The sequence below is a fragment of the Cavia porcellus genome, unplaced genomic scaffold, assembly GCF_034190915.1.
Source record: "Cavia porcellus strain 051 isolate PalLab524CR breed Dunkin Hartley unplaced genomic scaffold, mCavPor4.1 scaffold_15, whole genome shotgun sequence".
Classification (NCBI taxonomy): Eukaryota; Metazoa; Chordata; class Mammalia; order Rodentia; family Caviidae; genus Cavia; species Cavia porcellus.
The window spans coordinates 73467427-73488945 of record NW_026947498.1 but is presented as its reverse complement, the minus strand read 5'-3'; the positions used below and the strand labels follow the sequence as shown (position 1 = coordinate 73488945).

At 45.2% G+C, this 21519-nt stretch overlaps 1 protein-coding gene across 1 annotated transcript in view; it reads right to left on the bottom strand.

Moving 5' to 3' along the window:
* Lmcd1 (LIM and cysteine rich domains 1) overlaps positions 1-21519 on the bottom strand; it is a 60722-nt gene that overhangs the window by 25799 nt on the left and 13404 nt on the right. The window contains exon 2 of the mRNA XM_003464097.5: positions 3804-3892. Within this exon, the coding sequence (XP_003464145.2) occupies positions 3804-3892 (89 nt within the window). The remainder of the gene's footprint in view (positions 1-3803; positions 3893-21519) is intronic.

The window sequence follows — 21519 nt, the reverse complement described above, 5'->3', positions numbered from 1 at the left end:
ATGCCAGGCAAGTGGGGGGGGGTGCTCAGAAGGCAGCACAGACGGCAGGTCCCAGAGAGCCATCCCTTTCTCGTCCACACTTAGGAGTAATCAGTTCAATCAACTGTGGTACTGTGTACCAACTGTGGAGCTACAGAGGCTGCCTGATGGTCTGTATCAGTGATTCCTCTACCCAGAACGCGTCCATCCCCTAGGATGGAAGTAGCAATATCTGGAAATACTGGCCATTATCTCGGGGAGGATGGAGGGTGCTTCTGGTATCATCTAGTGGGCAGGAGCCTGGTATGCTGCTGAACATCCAGTAGTGCCCAGCACAGCCTACCGTCACAGAGAGTTTCCATGCCCTAAATGTCAACAGTGCCAGGGTTGGGACACTCTCACCTACTTGGAAGGGAAGGAACCTACTGCAACCTCCAAGCTTCCTCGGGACAGAAGAAGAGAAAAGCAGCAGTATAGAAGAAGAGAAAAACTGTCACAGAAAGCAGGTTAAGGTCTGGCCATGACAGAAGGGGACCTGTGGTCTGGGGTGGCTCTGGCCCAAGCAGCCCCGCGGGATGTTAGCAGGTGACACACAGACGAGGGCTCAGCACTCACGAGACATGAGCTGGGAAGGCAGCGGCTAAGCAAAGCCAAAATCTTCCTTCAGCGTGAGGCTACTCCTTGTCTTTGGTACACTGATGTGCACTGCGGTGTCTCTAATGTACCTCGAGATGCTCACCATCTAAGTTCACATCCAGTGAGCAGCAATGTGAGGAACATTAAAGCCCACATCACAAGGATTCAAAGAACAAAAGAGGAAGGACCCTAAGGGGGGTACTGTGGACAACAGTGAAAAGCTGTCTTTTCAGCCTCCTAGGAAGGGGTTGCCTGTTTAAAAACTAGGGCTTTTTACTCATGATCCATGCTGTTCCCTTCTGTCAAGGAAGGCAAAGACAGTACCAGAGGGTGCAAAAGCAGAAGCCAGAGGTGGCAGGAGAGGGAAGAGCAAGGAAGGAGGGAGGAAAGCCCAGGGTAGGAGGACACAGAGCAGCCCTGGCCCAGTCTCTCCATGTGCCGTCTGTCCTTCTGTCTTCCCCAAATCTTCCATATATGGAACTGGATGAGGAAACTGCCCTGTGTTCTGTGGTTAGTGTAGAATCTCAGAATGCTGTTAGAGACACTGGGAATGCAAAATATTTTGAAATGGAAAATGTTAGCAAATATGAGATGTTCTTTGAGGTTGCATCCACATTATTTCTTATTCATATTCTTCGTGTCTCCAGACACATCGCTAGGACTTTATAAATGAGAAAGCCATCCCTCCCACTCCACCCTCTCTTTTTCCACAGATCCAGATTGCTGGATCCAAACACTTTTCAAAAAAACCTCAGTAGTATGAACGGACCATGGCTTCAATTTTCATTCATAGCCTGGAATTAGATTCTGTGCTCTGATGGTTCCCAGAGGGACATTCCTGTTAAACCAGGCAGGCTGGCACTGTTACAGGTAGTTGAATTAGACAGAAATAATATACGGTCAGAGAGGGATTGAGCTCTCAAAGAAGGCAATAGAAAATAAAGATATCAGAATTGTAGCCCGAGGTGCATCTGAAGGTCAGGCCTCAAGATAGAAATGCAGAGGCCAGACCTACATGCCTACTACGTCATAAATAGTTACTTAGAATTATTCTGTAATTAGCGCTACATGATCCAGGAGGTCCAGACCGGCATGTCACCCAGATGGGTGATCAGAGGATCTAGACCCATCCTTCCCCCAAAATGCCTCCATGTACCCTTGCTATGAGGCCCGCTTTGTTACTGCACCAACACTAGACAAGCAGCTATAATACTTGTAATCCTGCAGCCTGATTCCCTGTGACCTATGCTGTATCCACATTGTGACTTTGCTGTATGATTTATTACAGAAAAGGGCCTTAGTGGCAACCCACTTGGGACTCCTCCTCTCTCTCGGGAGCTCTCTCTCTCTCAGGAGCTCTCTCTCAATAAACCTTTTCTACTCTTAACCTCCATTGTTCTTGAAATTCATCCTCCAATTTCAGGAGCTCAGCACATCTGACATCAAACAGTGTGGGAGTTATATTTCTCCTCGATCAGTATGTTGGCCTTTTAAATACCTTTCAAACAACGGGTGGTATAAAAACTTGACCATGGAGATCTTTGACAGGGCTTCCCTCTAAGGTTCTGTGATGTCCCTGCTTCACCAAAGGTTGAATTAAGTTCCCGCCTGCACTGTTGCAACCAAAGACAGTCTATATTTCTCAAAGAGAAATTCATTTGATGTTCAAATCATTTGTAGGATGACATGCTAATACAGAGATTCAAATCTTGCTAAGAGACTTCTGCTCCTAGTCATGAAGAACAGGGTCAAAAGTTGTTCACCCTCATAAACAACTAGAAAACCAGACAAAGTCTATTAAGTAACCATTTTCAGATGTTGGCAAATGAGCAACTCAGACCGTAGTCCTTGACAAAAGGGAAAGCACTCAACTACCTTGGTGGGTGCATTGAGGAAACATCCTCCTTTCCCATGAAATTTACAAAGGGGTCCCCTATCTGCCTTCAGAGAGTTCGAGGAATCAACAGTGTCTGAAGTCCTGACAAAAAGATGTCGGACTAACAGGGTTTAAATGATAGATAAGTGGATCAACTTTAAAGTCAGAAAGCTCAAAAATGGTGAAAACAGAAGCATAGGAGTTCTCTCCCTGGGTGTGTTTCAGATGTAGAAGGAAATTTTGCACTTAGATGGGTTAGACAAGTCTCAGGGTCCCTGCTATCGCCACATGAACTCCTCTGAGATCAAAGACTTTTAAGGAATGGAGTAAAAAAAAGCAGTCTCCTCCTCTACAAGCTTACAGCCCACCATATTCCAGAACAGTGAGGAATCCAGGACTGTGCTTCCGGCAGATTGAGTTCAAATCCTGCCACTTAGTAACAATCTGTTACCTACTCTCAGTATCTTGATCTATATAACAGAGATATCGATGACCATACTGCTTAGGGTTATTTCAGTGCAAAAGACGTCACTCAGCTCATGTGCCATCTCCGTATTTTCCATTTCACAACAGAAGTCAGAATCTTCTAGAAACTAGCTCTGAACTTTGAGCCCCTACCGAGTGCCCAAGGGACACCATGGCACTGACAAAATAAGCTTAGTTTGCTTCAGTGCTCCACAGAGCTTGTGCTCCCTTTGCCAGCGTGGCGGGGAGAGTTGCTCTCTGGGACACCAAACGCACAGGGTGTTGTGCAGTGTGGCAGCCTCAGCCTTACTGCCAGAGACCTGGGTTAAAAAACAGAAAAGATCCTCTGGCCTCCTGTGCAAATACCATCCTGGACTTGAAGGACTGTGACAGAATGACCTTTCCTTCTACCCCAGGGGCTACTCTTAGGTCAGGACTTACCCACAGGGATGATAGTGCAGTGGGGTGAGATCAAGCCTGGCCACTAAACCCTTGGGGGATGGTCCTATCCCAAAGACAGTCCTGCCTAGCCATGCCTTCCCTCAGCAAACCTTGCTGGGCCGGGCTTGGCGGCTTCCACCTTGAAGTGGCTTAGGAAGCACTAAGTACCATCTTCAGATCTGTGCTCCAACAATTTTTCTGAATAGGGCCCAGCAGGAGGGCTCTCCCTCCACTGCTGCCATGTCCAGTGATGCATGCATCCTGAGCATCCCCAGCACAGGAGTATACAGGGTTCCCGGAAAGGACAGCCACAAAAGGCAGGCAGGCAGAGCACCCCCACCCACCCATCCTCCCACACACACACACACACACACACACACACACACACACACACGACATCCCTTACCTCCACGAATGTGGCTCGAAACCTGAACACATCCCCTTGCACCTCAAGCAAGCCACAGCTCTGGCGGACTGCTGCTGGCCCAGGGACATCTGGAAAACAAGACAGAAAAGAGGGTGTTTTCCTCTTAAAGTCTTGGACCAGAGACACTTGATCTCTAAAAGACTTGGCATAACAGAAAGGGACTGTGTGTGGGACAAAGGACTGGAGGTTAATAAGGCGTGGCTCACTGTTCACCAGGAACAGAGGACTGCTGGAAATGGGGCCAGGACATACACTGTAGAGGAGTGGGGTCCTTCCTAACACACATCCGACGGGGCCGGCCCAGCCTCCAGGGCAGTCTCAGGACACTGAGGCAGGCTGGGGAGGCTCTTCCCCTCCCCCCATCTCACTTGTCAGACAATGTGACCTCCAGTGAGTGGCTCCTCTTCCTCCTTCAGTTCTGATTTATTGACAGTGTGTAATTAAACCAAAATTACAGACACACACCAGTGTACATGCTGCCAAATGTTCATGGATCAAGGAAAAAATATTTGGTTAACACACTCAAATTCTCATGAGCATTCCTCAGTCTCCTTTGGAAGGAGACTTGCCTGATTTGACTATTTGTTATCACCCAAAGGTAACAAAAATGTATTTGGTTACTGCTGCCATGTTTAAACCCAAAAATCTCGCAAACAAGAGTCTTCAAATGTGCCTCCCAGCACTGTCAAAATGCAGACCCTCCAGCCCTTTGGAGGCACAATTGATGTCAACAGGATTCCTAAGAGAAGCATATTACAGTCAAACTAAAGACAGCATTGGGCAGTGTGCCCATCTGTGGGCTGAGAAACACTTAACTCCCCAATGCAGGTGGGGGCAGAGAAGACACAGAACATCTATCATGCTTTTGTCAGAAGCAGGGCACAGTCAACTAGTAATGTAAATGAATAAGCTCTTCATTCAACAAGTGCACTGAATCACTTACTGTTTAGTTAGCATCTGCTACATACCGGGCACAGGAACATAAAGTCAGGTGGACCTTAGATGAACTCAGGTGAGACCAGTGGGCAGAGAGTGGGCAACACATACTAATCACTGGCTGTGGCAGTGGGTAAGGAAAGGGAAACTGCTCACTGTGTAAGACACAGGCATAGACAACATAGGCCAGCATACGTGGGCTGCAAATCCAGCTTTCTGGCTGCATGCAGTAACCAATAGGTTACATGGCCTTGTACACACTGAGCTTCAGTTTTTCTAACCATCCATTGGGCATAGGGTAATATATGTAAACTACCAGACTATATTAAGCATGAAAAATAGCTATTGTTTACTACCAAATAACTATTATTTCGGTAGACTTCAGAAGCCCAGAGGAAGGTGTTAAAGTAAACCCAATGGGAAGTGTGGGGAGATTTGAGAGGAGGGGACCTTGCGCTGGGGCTGTGCAGGATGAACAGACAGTCACGGGGAGAATGCAAGCTTAGCCGAGGTAAGGCAATGGGTAAGAACAGGGCAGGGAAGACGTGGTGGGTGGGTGGGACGTGCTGATCAGTGCAGGCTCTTTGGGACGTCACTAGCTTACTCCATTTGCTAATAAGGGGAAATTAAGTAGAGAAACTTGTAAGGCCATCTCCATTGCCAGCGTTAGTATTCAAGAGGGGTGAAGGGCGAAACCATTCTTCACAGTAGCTCTCTCCTGCACCCCAGATCTTGCCATAATAATGCCCGGCTCCACACCTCTGCTTGTATCTGCTTTTACACCACATCTTACACTCTCTACTCTTCTGCTTTACACACTCGCAGCTCTAGGGAGCACGGGTTGTGTTGCCTCTATTTGGAAGAAATCACACTTATATTTGTGGCTGCTTTGAACTAAAGGTTAAACTGAGAACTAAGGCAGTTCCCATCACTAATTCATCATCCTGCCCTTGGGCATTTTTATCTCACAGGTGAAACTGTTGTCTAAGGCTGTTGGCATATAACTCGGTTCATGTCCACACTTTCTTGACATTCTGACTCTCCTACTTGGAATATAGTGCTCTTTCCACACTTAATATTTGATTGATCCCAAGTTTACTTTGCAAGGTACATAATTTATGAACAAGGCCTCATTGTTGGGGTATTTCGGATCCATCCAGAGGTCTGGAAGCAGAAAGCCGCATAGAGCTTTTCGTAAGCGGTACAGCGCCCGACAAGCCTGAGCGGTATAGTTTGTCTAATGAGAGGCTGATTTAGCTGTCATCCTGCAGGGAATTAGTTCTGACACTTGGCCTGGAGAGCCGCACTGTCTTTCATCTGCTGGCACAGGGCCTGGTTGAGACACCGTGATGTAAAGCAGAACAGAGTGCAAAGCATCAGCCGTGGAGGGCCTCCTGGTGCTGGCACCGGCAGCCACGGCTGTGCAATGGAAGCGAGTTATTCTCCACGCAGCCCAAGTGTCTCCCTTATAAAATAAGAACGCTGGCCTGGACCAGGGTTCTCCAAACTGTGTCTGCAGGACATGTGTTTTTCTGAGATAGCACACAGTGGTTCATGGTTGTGGGCAGGAAAGAGAATTACAAGGTTACACGACCCAATAAAAATGGTGGGTAGTGGATGTGCAAAATTTCAAAACAGAGCACCAGGAAAGGGGAGAGCAGGCAACTGTTTCAAGGGGAGCGATCCTCAGATGCATTGTAGCCCCAATTCCCCTTTCTTCCGCTGCACTTGGACCAGCAACTGGACTTGCCGCGTCTCAGTCTCACCTCCTGTGTTATAGGGATAAAGGGACCCGACCTGCCTCCTGAAATTACCATGAGCATTAAACAGGATGCTATGTGCGACAAACCTGGCACATTTCTCATGGACTGAGTGTTTATTGTACTTGCCAGTACATCAGGTGGAAGACCGTTTGAGAAACCTTGAAGCAGAAGTTCTTAAAACATCTGAACCCAACTTCAGCATTCTAGAGGGCTACAGAGGAACTGCTTTCCTGCATACCCCATAGGCTTTCTTATTCTTCACTTGGCTTCTTGGGTATACATATTATCTCTCTGATTAGATTTTTCTCCAAAGGAAAAAAGAGGGGGAGGGGAACCCTGTGAATATTCCATATTTTATAATAAGTAAGGAAGTTAACCCTAACCTTTACCCTTGAGGAACTCATTAGGTAAACGTATTCCTAACTGGTATGCTACTCACAATTGAAGAATACCAACATGAAAAATCCCCCAAACACCATGAAAGCCCAGTACAGTCAGGCAAGTAATGATGCAGGAGGTGTGACCTCGTTGGTCCAGGACATCACACCAAACACAGAGGCAGGAAGCATTGGTCCCAGCCTTTATCCTGCTAGTGGAATGGTTTTCACAGTGGCCCCATGGGGAGAAACAGAAACAACCTTGCAAAGCAGAAATAGATTAGTCCATCCGTCCCGCTGGCAGCCACCCTCTTGGCTATCTGTTAGCACAGCAAAGCCTTTTGTTCTCCCTGTGCCCTTTGTCCCAGAGCCACAAGTCCCCTCGCCTTCCACTCACAGAAAATGATGGTCTGTTTACGGGGGAGGGGAAGCTTCACCGGAAATGGAGCTCCAAACAAGACCCTGTTTTATAAGTAGCAGGGTTCTCTACTGACAGATGGCACCACTTCTCCCCCTGTTTGCCAGTGGCTGAGAACAGAACCGGTTTAGAGGACCCATCATTTAGAAAAGCTTCCTTGGAATGCAGCAGCTAATCTGTCCTTGTTCCTGGCAGGAGGAGAAAACATGTTTTGACAATTTTCTTTGGCTCAGGATGGAAGGATGTGGTTCATCTGATACTGTCGCAGAGCTGAACGCTGTCAGAGGCTTCAAAGGACTCAAAGCAGTGTGGGAGGCCGTGGGGATGCAAGGAGCAGGGGCAGCTGAAGGACCCTTTTTCCCTTAGCTCTTGCCTTCAGGTGGACCCCAGGGGAATCTTAAAAGGTGGGGCAGGGTGTCACCAAGAGCAAGGCACACGGGGAGGAGGAGGAAAGTTAAATGGGAAATGCAGCGTGGAGTTCACAGATGAGCACAGAGTGAGGGATTAGAAAGTAAAGATTCTCCCGGCTCAGCTTCTTCCTGTGACTCAGGTTCTGTCTCTAAAAAGTGGATTATTCCTGCCATGCTTTGGTCTGAATATGGCTGCTATAAGTACACTGTAAACATAAGGATAATTTTTAAAACAAAGTTAAATACTTCATCTGACAAACTTCTCCGGGTAGATGGCACATTCTTTCACTGTCTTTGGTGGCAGTGACACTGGTTCCCCCTAACCAAGGGTTAGCTAGAAAAAGTCACTTTGCTTTGCTTTGCTTCCAGACTGGGAGTTCCCCATTAACTTGTAGTTCTTAGTCCAGTAGAGATACGAAAACTTCTGTCGTTTTGAAAAAGATAACCCTGAGGTTATGGTTTATTACCCTGCAGGACAGTACCGAGTTTTTTTTTTTTTTCCCCTGTCTTTTTCCTTTTTATCGGTACCGGGGATCGAACTCACAACTGCCTGCTTGCAAAGCAGGCACTTATGCTGCTGAGCTAAATCCCCAGGCCATTGACAGTAACGAGTTTTATAGTGAATATATCAATCTTGTCCTAGTATTAAATTGCCTATAGAGACAGAGCTCCCCAAAGGTTTCCTGCAGTAACCTAGAAGACTTTTTGAATAGGCTTTCTCATTAAAGGGTGAATAAAATACTGGACAAGTGTTATTTTATCTTTCATGAATCATGATGTTTTTGAAAGCCGCATCCTCATACGCTCACATGCCCTCAGCTGGCTAGGAGTTTGCTTTGTAAGGTGGGGTCTACCAAACCGACACAGAGTTCTGTTCAGTGGGGACTTGTCTCTGACAGGAATTTCTGTATTCACAGATGTTATTAAAGATTACTGGCTAACATGTTTTGTTACTTAAAGACAATCTCTTTCCTAGGGGTGCCAAGAGAGAAAGCACAGTGAGAGTGGAGGTGGCTTGGGTGGGGAGAAATTATGAGGCGACCTGGAGATCTATACATAAAACATGATCTTGTAACGTCCTACCACCATAAACAACTCCAATAATGAGTTTTGCAGTCTCCAAGGTGATTTTGCCTCTTTGTCGTCTCTTATGTAACAGTTATGGCCATCTTCTGAGGTACAGTCATTATCGCTAGTCAACAGCTGAGAGAGGAATGGGAACCTGCCCATCAGCAGGGCAGGAACTGGAGCCCATTCAGAGGAAGGGGTCTCTGAAGCCTGCCTTTACTCTGCAGCAGCCTTTAATCCAGAATGTCTTCTCCTTCCCAACGCTTCTGATAATAGCCAGGAGTTAGAGTACTTCTCTTGCACTAGGCACGGCTCACCCATTATCATGACATTTCACATAAGTGTCTGATGATCTTATGAGAGATGCATTTCCCACAACCCTCACTTTCAGATGAGGACACTGAGGCCTCCAGAGTTTAGGCATCTTTTTAAAGATCTAGTACCTTGTAAGGGCTGGACCGAAGATGTGAACTCGGGCAGGTTGTACTGCGAAGCTGTGCCCTTATCCTATCTGTCTAGCACTTTCCAGGTCCTGCACTTGACAGTTTATAAAACATCCTTTATGTCACTTGGTTTTCACAATGACCTTGGAAAGCAGGCGCACTGCAGTTTGCTCATGAGACAAAGTGCCTAAAACTGACATGATTTGCTACTGAAGACATGATTCATATTATGTTTATGGATTTCATGTTCAGTGACTTCCTGCCACACCATAAGTCTCCAGACCCCAGGCAGCTTCCTAGGATCCTCTAGGCATCCAGATTTCAAAGAGAAGAGATCTATAGGGATGAGAGGTCCTGGGAGGTTTGGGGCAGGCAGCAGGAATACTGGGTCTGCACACGCTCCCCTTGGTCTCGGGGTTTCTAGCATCCACTCTTGTTCTTCTCCATAAACCAAAGTGTAGATGTGCAAGGCACCAAAGAGACCTCACTTAAAGACCGAGAAAATGGTCCGGGGAAGTGAGTTAGAGCCACAGGAATGTTTGTGGGAGAAAAACAGTGCAGCCTGGATTTTAATGAGCTTGCCCCTTCTGGGAAGCCTGAAAAGACCACAGGTTGCACAGGCTTCATTCCAAACCAGGAAGCTAGAGCTCACATTGGGGCCCAAGTTGTGCAAGTAGCTGGACACAGTGGCTAAGGGGTACATGCTGGGAACCGCTTCCTAGAAACCGTTATTACTTCAAGAAAGTAAGAACAGAAACCATGATGACTAAGGAGCAAGTCATTTAATATTTGATCCATAGTAAAATTAGGAGCATTCTCTAATTTTGAAGTTATACTGGACCACTTTAAAGGAGTAAGGTAGCTCAAGGCTCGACTTTTGCCCATGCTCATGTAAACCTGAGAGTGCTTCAACCCTGCATCCCTTCAGGGACCAGCTTAAGTCCCATATTTTGCGTAACAGAAATAGTAACTATCACAAGTATTGTCATAATGCCCTCCATATCCCACGTTCTATATCCATGGATCCAAACAACCTGAATCAAAAATGTTAAAAAAGAAAGAAAGAAAAGTTGTATCTGCACTGAATGTGTACAGACTTTTTCTTATCATTATGCTTCAAACAATATAGCATCACAACTATTTATGCAGCATTTACACTGTCTCAGGTATAAATAATCTAGAGATGATTTAAAATATACAGGAGGAAGTACACTGTTATATACAAATATGACACCATCTTATACAAGGAACTAAAGCATTTACAGACTTAGGTGTGCCACGTGCTCCTGGAACCAATCCCCTTGGATACTAAATGATAGCTATACTAGAATTTGTAGTTTTCCTGTCACTGTGCTAACCCCAAGTTTGTGCAAGTGCTTCAATCCTGTGAGGCAGATGGTTCTTAAGATATAGCCCCCAGCAGCAGCAGTGTCTGCAGCAGCAGGACTGGGAGTTTGTCAGCACTGCTGACCTCAGGCCTCAACCCAGACCTATGAAATCCAGCACTGCGCCAGAGCCTCACCATTGATGTTCAAAACCTCTAGCTGATTTTGATACAAACCAAAGTTCAAGACCCACTGCCATGTTTTTGGCACACCCAACTTACATCTGAGTTCATTAAAAGCTAATTGACGGTCTAGATTTGCTTGTGTCTACTTAATGCTTGGATGTGGGTCTTTTAGTAGTAAAACCAAAAGCCAAACCAATATAGAGCTGATCTCTGTAATTCAGCTTCCCAGGGAGTTCAAATTGAAGTGCTGGAGCTTGGTTTGAACAGGGTATTCCTAAATTCTGGTATCTACATTTTAACTTAACCAAGTATGCCAGATTTCCACGCTAGGATGCCTTTTCCAGATATTTGGGGGACTTCATGCTTTTTTTCCCAAACAACTCATCTGGATGTAGGATTACAATGTAGACAGTACTAGAAGGAGAAACATAAGATGTCTGTAGCTGCACTCTAGTGGGAGTTTAGCCTGGCCTGGGTCCGCACAGAGGGCACTACTTCCTCAGTTAGGCAGACACTCTGTCAGCATAAAAGTCACCTGGGACCTAGTCCAAGTGCATATCCTGGCTCAGCAAGCCTACAGTGAAGCTGACATTTCATAGTTTCATTTCAAGCCCCTCGGAGAAGCCAATGTTACTGGTCCAGGGCCCATGCTTTGAACAGCAAGGGTCTACATTAGTGGTTCCCAAGTTTCTCTGCATATTACAGTCCCCTGGGGATTCCAAAGCCCAAGCTGAATTCCAGGCCAATTTAGCCTCAGTTTCTGGGGGTAGGTTACAGGCATCCAGATTTTGGAAACTTCTCATACAAAAGATTCCAACATATAAACAAGTTTTGGATCCACTTGGGCACACTGGTATATATTCACCTGCTCCAATTAAGACCTTAAGGCTCTCTGGCTTCATGACTTTGTCCTGAACCCTGGCACACTATTGCTGGGAATATAGACTGGTACAGCCATTATGGAAAACAGTCAATGTTCCCCAAATTAAAAATAGGGCAGACATACAACTCAACAATCCCACATCTGGAGATATATATATATATCAATGTCTGAAAGAGATACTATGTTCCCATGACTACTGTACCGCAATTCATAGTAGCTGAGATACAGAAGAAACCCAGACGTGTCAACTGGTAAGTAACAAGATGTAATATATGCTTCTGTGGCTGGCATGATGCCCTAAACTGACTCAAAATGCTTATCCTTCGTGGTTATTGTGACTTTGGGGAAGAGCTAAGAGCTGGACAGTGCCAGATAAATGGAGGAGACTGAACCTTAATGCTTGTATGGGTGGCCTTTCCTTTGGAAGACATGTGGCAGCAGTGGAAGCTAAAAAGTCTATGCCAGTGGGGTGAAGGAGCTGTGCTGGTAGGCTGAGGGTTTTGCAGTGGAGCCTAGAAGTCATGCTCAAAATAAGAACCAGGGCTGCCCTGAAAAGCACCACAGCCATCCTCAGCGACACGGAAGCCCTGAGCTCCTCCGACGATAAGCACAGTCGAGTACATGCCAGAAAGCCAGCCTGACAAGTTCATCCTGGAGACCAAGCAGCACACTTCCTCTCCAGAGCCAGGAAGCAATGCTTGATGTAAGGACCAGAGCTCCCCCAAAGTGAACCACAGCCACTCTCACCAACAAGGTCCTGAGCTCCTCTGATGACAGTGGCGAACTCACACTGGGGAAGCTAGTCATGATGCGCTCCTCCAGGAGAACCAGCGGCTCAAAATAGTAACACTTAGAGAAACCCACAACGCCTCACTCATCTTCTCCACGTCTCTATTTATGCTGGCAACTTTCCTCATGTGGAACATCTATGCTCAGCACCATGCTGATTTAATTCAGTTGGTGTTAATTGGACCACCAGTTTTTAATCCATAACAATGCCTGATATGGGGGCAGTGGTCTGCTTGGGAAGACTCTTCTGTTTTTCACTTAAGAACCCAGGTTTGTGGGGGGCGCACACCTATAATCCCAGCACTCTGGGAGCCTGAGGCAGGAGGATCTCAAGTTCAAGTTGGGTCTGGACAATTTGGCAACTTAGCCAGATCCTGTCTCAAAATAGCAAATAAAAAATGAGGCTGGGACTGTAACTCAGTAAGAAGGCCCTTGATTCAATTGCTGGTACAAAAGAAAAGAAACAACGAAGGGTCTTGACAAGAGTCTAGATTTTTCCACTTTTTTGATGCTCAACAGTGTAAAAACATGTTGCCCCAACAGCACAAAGTCTTAACATGAAAATGAAACCAAAGCCCCACCCACACACTGCCTCCAACTGCTGCCCTTTCATGTGTAGGGTTCCTTGCAGAGACAGGTCCTGCATGCACCACAGGTGCAGGCTGGGGACGGGTGCAGGTGCAGGTGCAGGTGCAGGTACAGGTGCAGGTGCAGGTGCAGGTGCACAGACGGCCAGTCTCTGCCCTGAAACACCAGGCAACCTGCATCTTGTTCTATAATATAGGATGTTTCTGAAATAAAACAAACGCTCCACATGTTGTATCCCCCAGTCTTGAAGCAGAATTATTATTATGCTTATTTCTGGCTCTTTATTCACTCCCCGAAGCTTTGGGAAGACCCCAAGCTAGGACTTTCAGCTGTGGCCAAGAGAATTCTGTTTTCTCAAATCTGAGACAAAGGAACGAGATGCGTAGCCCAAACCCCAGAGGGTCCTCCTGCCTTCTGCCCCATGAGGCCCGCAGATGACGGGCTCAGACTGTGAAGCCAGCAGGTAAAGTGTGCAGCAACGGCTCACGACCTAGAGCTTGCCAGGCAGGCGCTGCACCACTGAGCTGCGTTCCCAGCTCTGCCTCTCCTTCTTGAAAAACCTTTCCCCATCATCTGATCTGACCTTTCTGCAATCTCATGGGACTCAAACATGGAAATGCCTTTGGACAAAGTGTTGCCTACAGCCACACTGAGGCTCACGCAGCCTGAAGCAGAGACTTTGTCTGCACTGGAGGTCATGTGACAGACCCTCTGTAGGGAGCTGTATTTCCAAACCTAGTGTCCTACCCAGGTCACTCCTTGGGCATTTTGACTTCTCCGTCTGGTCAAGCACGGGTGTGGAGAAATCCCTTCGGTTTAGATACCCTTCTCCTGAACTGTGCAGTGAGGACAGAATGCATAGACTAAACAAATTAAAATTAGCTCTAGTGTTCTACTGTGTAGGATTCTATGGAGGCAAAATGTTTTTAACCCAATCCTATTTAAAGTTACAGACTAGAGTCACAGTTGATGGTGCTGAGCTGATGGCAACCCTTCCTGATTCAGCAGGATTTCAGGGGAGTCAGTTATTTTTCTTAGGTAGTCTGTGTGTGTCAAATTTATATCATGGAACAGCTCTGTTGAGTTAGGTGAATGTACCTTATATTGTGGGAAGCCTTTAATGTCCCAGATACATATTTTAAACAAAAGAAGATTTTCTACTCTTTATAACAAATACTTTCATTTACATCTTTTTATTCATTTACTGATTTTTATCTCTTAAGATGTCCACATTTAACTTTAGTATAATTTGGATTTAGGGCAAACTATACCATGTTCTCCTTACTTTTCCCCTCTTTCAAAAGGTCACATTTGATGGGTAAGATTAAGCTAAAGTCAGGGTGGCCAGGAAGGACACAGAAGCCACACATGCCACTGTGCAGCAGGTGGGGTGTTAGAGGGATGTACGTCATCCCAAGTCTGTTTTGGGGGTGGCAGGAGAAGCCCACATCCCCATGTCTCTGGCATCTCTGAAGTCACATGCCCACTCTTGTGCTTCTCAGGCTCCCAAAAAGTACTACATCACTTCCTCAGGAAGGTCTCTGATGCCACTAGACCAGGTATCCTCTCTCCTCCTCATGGCAGTCTCCCAACCATCACGAGATCCTTTATGAACACTTCTGTGCTTGTAATCATCTGCACAGTTCTGCCTTCTCCAGAGAAGGGGTTACGTGAAGCCTACCAGGTTCACATAGCTGTGAACAAAAAAGGGCTTAACGGGCTATGAAAACAGAGCATACACAGAAAGGGAAATATTAAACAGAAGGCTTGTTTCAGTTCCTGCCCTTCCCTTTCCTCTCCATCTCTGCCAGCCAAGTCTCACTGACCTGAGCATGGTTTCAGACAAAAACATAAGGATTCCTAGAGCCAAGGCCATTTAAGAGCTAAGTGCATGAGTACCTGCCACAGGGAGCTGTCATAGCTTATTTCGGTGGCCCCCAGGCCTCATGCATTTGCATTGTGCATTTGTGATTGGTTCATTGTCTGGCGGTTGGATTGGGGGTGTGCATGCTACACTGGACTAGGGGTGGAGCCAGGATGTAATGTAATGGCAGGAAGAAGGTGTGTCTCGCTCTCTTGCCAGTTTCTGCCTTGCTGTTTGCAGCCGCCATGAACTGCGGCCCCGCCATGCCAGCCTGCCTTACAGCCAACTGAGTATGGACTGAAACCCCCAAAATCCATAAGAAATAAACCTTTCCTTCCCAGCTTGGGAATCAGATGTCTTGTCTCAGCGACAAGTAATCAGTAACTAAGACGGAGGCTGATGGTGGCATAAGTTCCTAAGCCACATTCCACCACCACAACCGACCTCACTTCTTGAATCCTCAAGATCTCTTCCTGATGAAAAACACTCTAGAGTTTTCCCCCCTTACCTCTGGTTCTGCTTTCCATGCTTTCAGTTATCTGTGGTTCACTGTGGTCCAAAAATATTAAGTGAAAAGTTCCATAAATAAAGGATCCATAAGTGTTAAATTGCACACTGCTCTGGGCAGCATGATGAAATCTCTCACCATCCTGTTCAGGTCCACTGGGATATGATTTATCCTTATCTAGCATATCCACACTGTATGTGCTACTTGCCTGTTTGTGATTTAGTGGCTGTCTTGCTTGATGGATAGACTATCACAGTGCTGTGCTCAGGTTATTCGTACTTAATAACAGATCCAAAGTGCAACAGTAATGATGCTGGAAACATCTTACAGTGCGTTGTTCTGGGTGATTTTTTTTTGTTTTGGTACCAGGGATTGAACTCATGACCTTGGAACTGTTCCATTTTAATATTACTGTTATTAGCTCTACTATTCCTATTTTATAAGTTAAACTTTATATCGTAGGTATGTATGCTAGGGTTGGTATATATAAAACAGTATATGCAGGGTTGGTATTTTCTGTGGTTTCAGGCATTCACAAGGGATCTTGGAACATTTCCTCCATGGATGAGGGCAGACAACTGCACTGTGATCACAGTTCACTTGGTTATCTGGTCTCTGCTAACTAACTGTACTCGTAATGTCTGTCTCTACCCACATTATCATTTGGCATGTAATGCAGCAGACATTGAGGATGCTGGCCTAGCCAAGAAAAGGGGTTATCAGCACCCTTTTCCCTCTGTCTTTTTGATAATTTCACTTTTTTGTATATTTAGCTCCTACATGAAAAAAAAATGGGAAAATAAGTGATAAAACTCAAATCACAGTATTTTTCAAAAATTTCAGAAACTCTTGATATGTGGGGAGCATCGGGACAGAACAGCTCCAGTGATCCTATTGAGTAATTTGCATGACCAAGTTGCTTCTCTCAGTATTGGCAAGAGTCCCTGGAAGCGCATAACCTAAACACAGTCATCAAGTATCTCTTGTATCTTTCAAAGGTAGTGAGGCCGAGACTGCTTTGAAAAAGAGGAGTACGTACAGGACAAAAAGCTCCAAACCCTTGAAGAATTGATTCATTGCTGGGTAACTGGATCTCCGTGATGGTGCATGGAAAATCTAGGAAGTTGGTAGTGCTGGCCCCAGACACAGATTCTTTGTTTAACATTCTGTTGGCAGCGTGCAAAAGATGATGACCAAGGCTGAAAGGAAACCAGGCTCGCTGCCTGCCAGCTGCTGATAGCCGCCCCTGTTTACACGCTGCTGTAGCCAACGCAGGTCTACAAATCTTATGTCTAAGAGACCCCGCTGTGCTGATGGGATTGGAATTTTAAGACTGAACTCATATTTTCCTTTGACACTGGCTGCCTTTGAACTTGCCTCAGACCGTGCTCAGGATTTCATGAATAGTGAATGGTACAGAGGCTGACTGAGAAACCAGCTGGGAGGGTGAACCACTCTGGTGTTTTTTGAGAGTTGCCCAAGGGTCTAGAAAAGTCAGTCTATTACTACAGGGGTTCACTGCTTCATCACATTAATCAATGAGAAGAGGGTCCTCCTCCTCCCTCCTCCTCTGGACTTTGCTTGAGACCCTTCACATTCCCAAAGGGTCAGCACTACTTTAACTGGCTGCATAAAGGATTTCGCTAGGATAGGAGCTGACTTGGCATTTCTTGCCAAACTTTCCAGAGGCTCCAGCATGGTCTTTTCCTTTGAATCATCTTTCTTTCTTCTCCCTTGGGGATGTCCCGGCAGCTTTGCGGAAATGAAATAAAGCTACCAGAACTACAACAGTACGGAGCCCTTCTGGAATCTTATCCAGTGATTTACTAAGTAGCTTGAGCAAAGTCAAGATAAGAGAAAATAAAGTCTCTGTGGGATTCCTTACTCTTCCCCCATGGGCATTCCCTAAACGAGAACAAGCTGTTGGGTCCAGGGCTTAATGTCTGCAGGTCATGCTTGGAAATGAAAATCTCACTGGTTTTGTGGTCTTTAGATTTTAACTCTTCATACACTCCTTTTCTGTAACTAATCTTGAGGCTGGCCATGTTTATTATACCTGCCAGTTGTGAAAGACTCTCCAGATGTTAGCCACCTAGTATCTTAAGAATGTCATCCTGTAAGAACATGATTTGGTGGGTATGCGTCTGAATCCTAAATTTTCAGCATTATCAATGGTTCCAAGGATAACACACTTCAATTGGAGTTAATTATGGAATTAAGGGAGACAGGACAAACCAAGTAGGAGGATTTTTAATGTTGCCTGTCTGAATCATATCATCTTAAAAGGAAATGTGCTGTGTAAATGTACAGCACTGTTACTAAAAGTCTGAAGTCTTCACTTACGTAAATGCTTGCTGTTAGGAATTCTAGACCTAAATTATAGGTGAGCTTATTTACATTGGAAGTGCACACACACACACACACACACACACACATACACACACACATTTCCTTCAACCAACATTGGTGGCATGTGTTTCAATGTCATGCATTTAGAAAGATATTTTTCTGGTTTTAAACAGGCATCCTCCTTATAAACGGCTTTCCTCTTCTTTTTGACTAACAATGTTTTTAAAACTAACAGTAAATATACTTTTAATTCAAATATTTCACCCTTCTCCTGATTTTCCATGCACAATGATGTAGTTGTGCATACTGTAGATAGTTGGATTCTGTGTTGAAGAAAAATCATATGTTCTTAGAACTAAAAGAACCTTAAAGAGTTTGGGGACCAATTTTTTCTAAGCTGAGTTCTATAAAATAGAAGTTAGAAATTAGTGGATGATACTTCACTTTGCATACAATTCATTTTTCCAAGTCTCACTTTTGAAACTCATCAGATACTATTCAAATGTTAAGTCAGAAATACAAAAGCCAAGTTACTTTCCAGAAAATTGTTGAAGTTAATTTTGGAGTCTGAAGTAAATTTAGTATATTCTTTTTGGCTAATTTTGCATGCTTCCCTATGGATAAAATGGAGGTTTTAGATTATTGGTATCATCATCTGAGGCTTCCCATTGACTCTTCTAAATATAAGATCATCTAGGCCCTCTTGAGTCATCACAGGATTATACTCCAAGATAAGATGCTTCTTAGCACGTGATCGTCCACGCCCGTGAGTCCACTCTTCTGCCCACTGTAGACCTCTGCTAGCCCCGTCTGTCACTATTTACAGCTAGTACATAGTGGCTGCTTTGGGAGTGGAGAGAACGATCCGAAGACACTGACTTTTCAGCCATTGATGGAATACTACACTTGCCTGTTTTTTATTTTTCTCGTTGTACTCTTAAGACAGACAATCAGGACTCTTGGCTGGGCTCCCGATACCTTTAAGCACATGTTCACCTCCGGAGAGATGCCAAAGTCCTGTATAGCTCCAAGCCTGCCCCGCACAGTTCTGCTTGGGACATTTCTTTCTACCGTCACGTAACAAATGTTTATTTACACTTGTGTGCACCTGTCATATGGCCATAGAAAACCTGTACCAAACCTTGTGCTTCTTTGTACTACCCATCATGATGGTGGTGATTTAATACAGTTAACTCTAAGGATACTGCTTCCTGCTAGACTGAAACGTCTCTTTCTAGGTCATTTCACCACTACCAGCCCCTAAAATGCCTTACTCATAGTAACTCCTCAATAAACAGTTCTTTAGCTTTTTGGATAACACTTTGATTTTTGTCTTCTGTGTTTGGCAGGTGAAAAACTAACACATCCTCCAAGGCTGATGTCTGCAGGGGGAGTTGGCAGGGAAAAACATGTCCTGGCTTCCCTGGCCATTCCAACCACTCTGGAAGGCGCTTGTCTGCCCTTATCAAAGGCTCCACTCTGCTCCTGAGGGTCTGGTGATGGCTCTGCTCCTCCTGCAATCTACCCGAATGCTTCGCTCTCACCTTTCTCTGCAGGCATCATTAGCTTCTGCCATTTGTCCAGCACGGATATGTGGAACTGTCCTCCTCTCTGTAGCACCTGCATGCTGGTCCTTCGGTGGGCATGCTATCCCCTCTGCCACACACCCTGCCTGATGGTGGACTCCCACTCAAGGCTGGTGGCCTTGGAAAGAAACGCTCTTTCGAACTTTGCATTTCCTTATGAGTGGGACGTTTCTAGTTCCTGTCATCCCTGCATGGTTGCACCCACAAAGGAAGACATGCTTCCTAAAAGGAAAGCTGGTTTTTTCACCTGCCAGAAGGTGACTCATTACAGAGGGAAAACTTAACTGCTCTAGAGAAACTCTAGCAGGCATCCCCATAAAACAGAATATATACATGGACCAGGAAACTGCAGAATCAGGCCAATCCATGAAGAGTCACTAAGCTTTGCAGACTTTCCATGGCATTTCTGGCCTTGGCTCACTGCTGTGGAACATCCCTTTCTCCGTTGCTGCCCTTGAAATGATTTGCTGACTGAAAGTCAGGGAGGCCCACGCATGTTGGAGCCTGAGGCATGGAACTGGAGCCCTGGCTACTATTTTGCACAACCAGTGTGACCCCATCATTCAGCTTCTACTTTCTTGATCTCAATTTTTTATATGTTTAAAATGAAGCATAACCCCTACTGGCTTCACAGGATTGCTCTGAGAATCACATAAGAGGACACACACAAGATGTTTTGCAAACTACAAAGTGCTGTGGAGATAAGGGAGAATCAAACACTGAGTGTTTACAAAACCCTGTGTTCCTTCTTAATGAAGTTTGTCCTCCATGTACCATTTGTGGGATTATTTACGTACTATTCTTCATCATATGAATCACTCTTTAAACTTTCTTTCTTTCCTTTTGTACTGGGGATCGAACTCATGACCTCACACTTGCCAGACAGGTGCTGTGCTGCTGAACTATATCCCCGGCTCTAAAGTTTATTTCTTCAAAAATGACTTTATCCCTAAAATGTATTGAAAAATAGAGAGTAGCTGTATGAAATAAATAATGAAACGTCATTAAATTCTAGCTAGCTACAATTGCCCTTTAAAAAGCTCTGATTCTGCCTGCCAGCTTTTTAAAGTGAAGCTGAGCGAGTGTTTGAAAAGTTAGTAGCATACAGACTTTCTCCTTGATGAATCAGGAGGATGAAAGACCTACAAGAGGGGAAAGACTCTAGTGACAGTGACTCGCTGCCTGTCTACACTGGCTAACCTCAACTATCGCCAAAGCTTGTGACACAAGCTTCTGGAAATGGTGACACATTAGGCGTAGAGTGAAAAGCTTTCTACACTGAATTCACGTTCATCAGTGACTATGTAGGTTTACTTAACCTCTCTGAATCTTAGTTTACTTGCCTGTGAAGTGGGATTGTTATAGAGATGGGTATAAAAAAAGATAGGCCTGGGACATAGTCCCTGCTTGATAAGAATAGTTTATCTGCCTGTGCAACTGTGAGTCTTCTATTTAACTCCTCACATTAAGGGCAGACAGTGGTAAACTTGTTAGTGTTTTGGCTCTAAGAAATAGAGGATAATGCACAAAAAACTAAGGAGAAAACTGGGGGGTTGTTTCTCTGGAAGCAAAGAAGGGAAAAAGGTAATTAATAGATCATTTAGATTTTAAAAATATTTTAGAGTACTGATCAAGAAAGCAGTGTCACCTAGCAAAACTCTGAATAGATTTATCCACTTCATGAGTGTGCATACAGTCAGCACAGTGTTCAGGGCTCCGTAAAATTCTAAAGCACCAAGAGGTGTGGGTGTTGTGTTTTGGAAAGGGAGTGCCAGTCTTCAGGATGAGAAGAAATACGATGGTTCAGGGCCTTCTCAGAATTTCCTGCACTTCAAAGCGCATGTGCTTGGCAGTGATTCTGCCACTTTCCTGAGTTTGGTCAACGTGGCTGACAAAAAGGCAAAAATCTTAAAATCCATGCAAATGGAACTTTTCCACTGGCCCTATTTAGGCTATAAATATTCATCAAAGACTAGAAACTTAAATTTCCTACAGGTTGAGTGAGGAGTGGTTTGGACTCAATTTTAGCCACTTTGCAGTCGACCTCTGGCTCCTGTCTCTCAGGGGGCCAGGTTCTCTGAGATGTCGCTGCTGCTGTGTGGTTATGCAGTCCAAGTACCTTCTTGACACAATGAAGCCACTGGCATTGTTTTCAGGAGACTTCTAGCCAGAAAGAGAGTGTCCCAAGGTCCAGAGGAAGCCT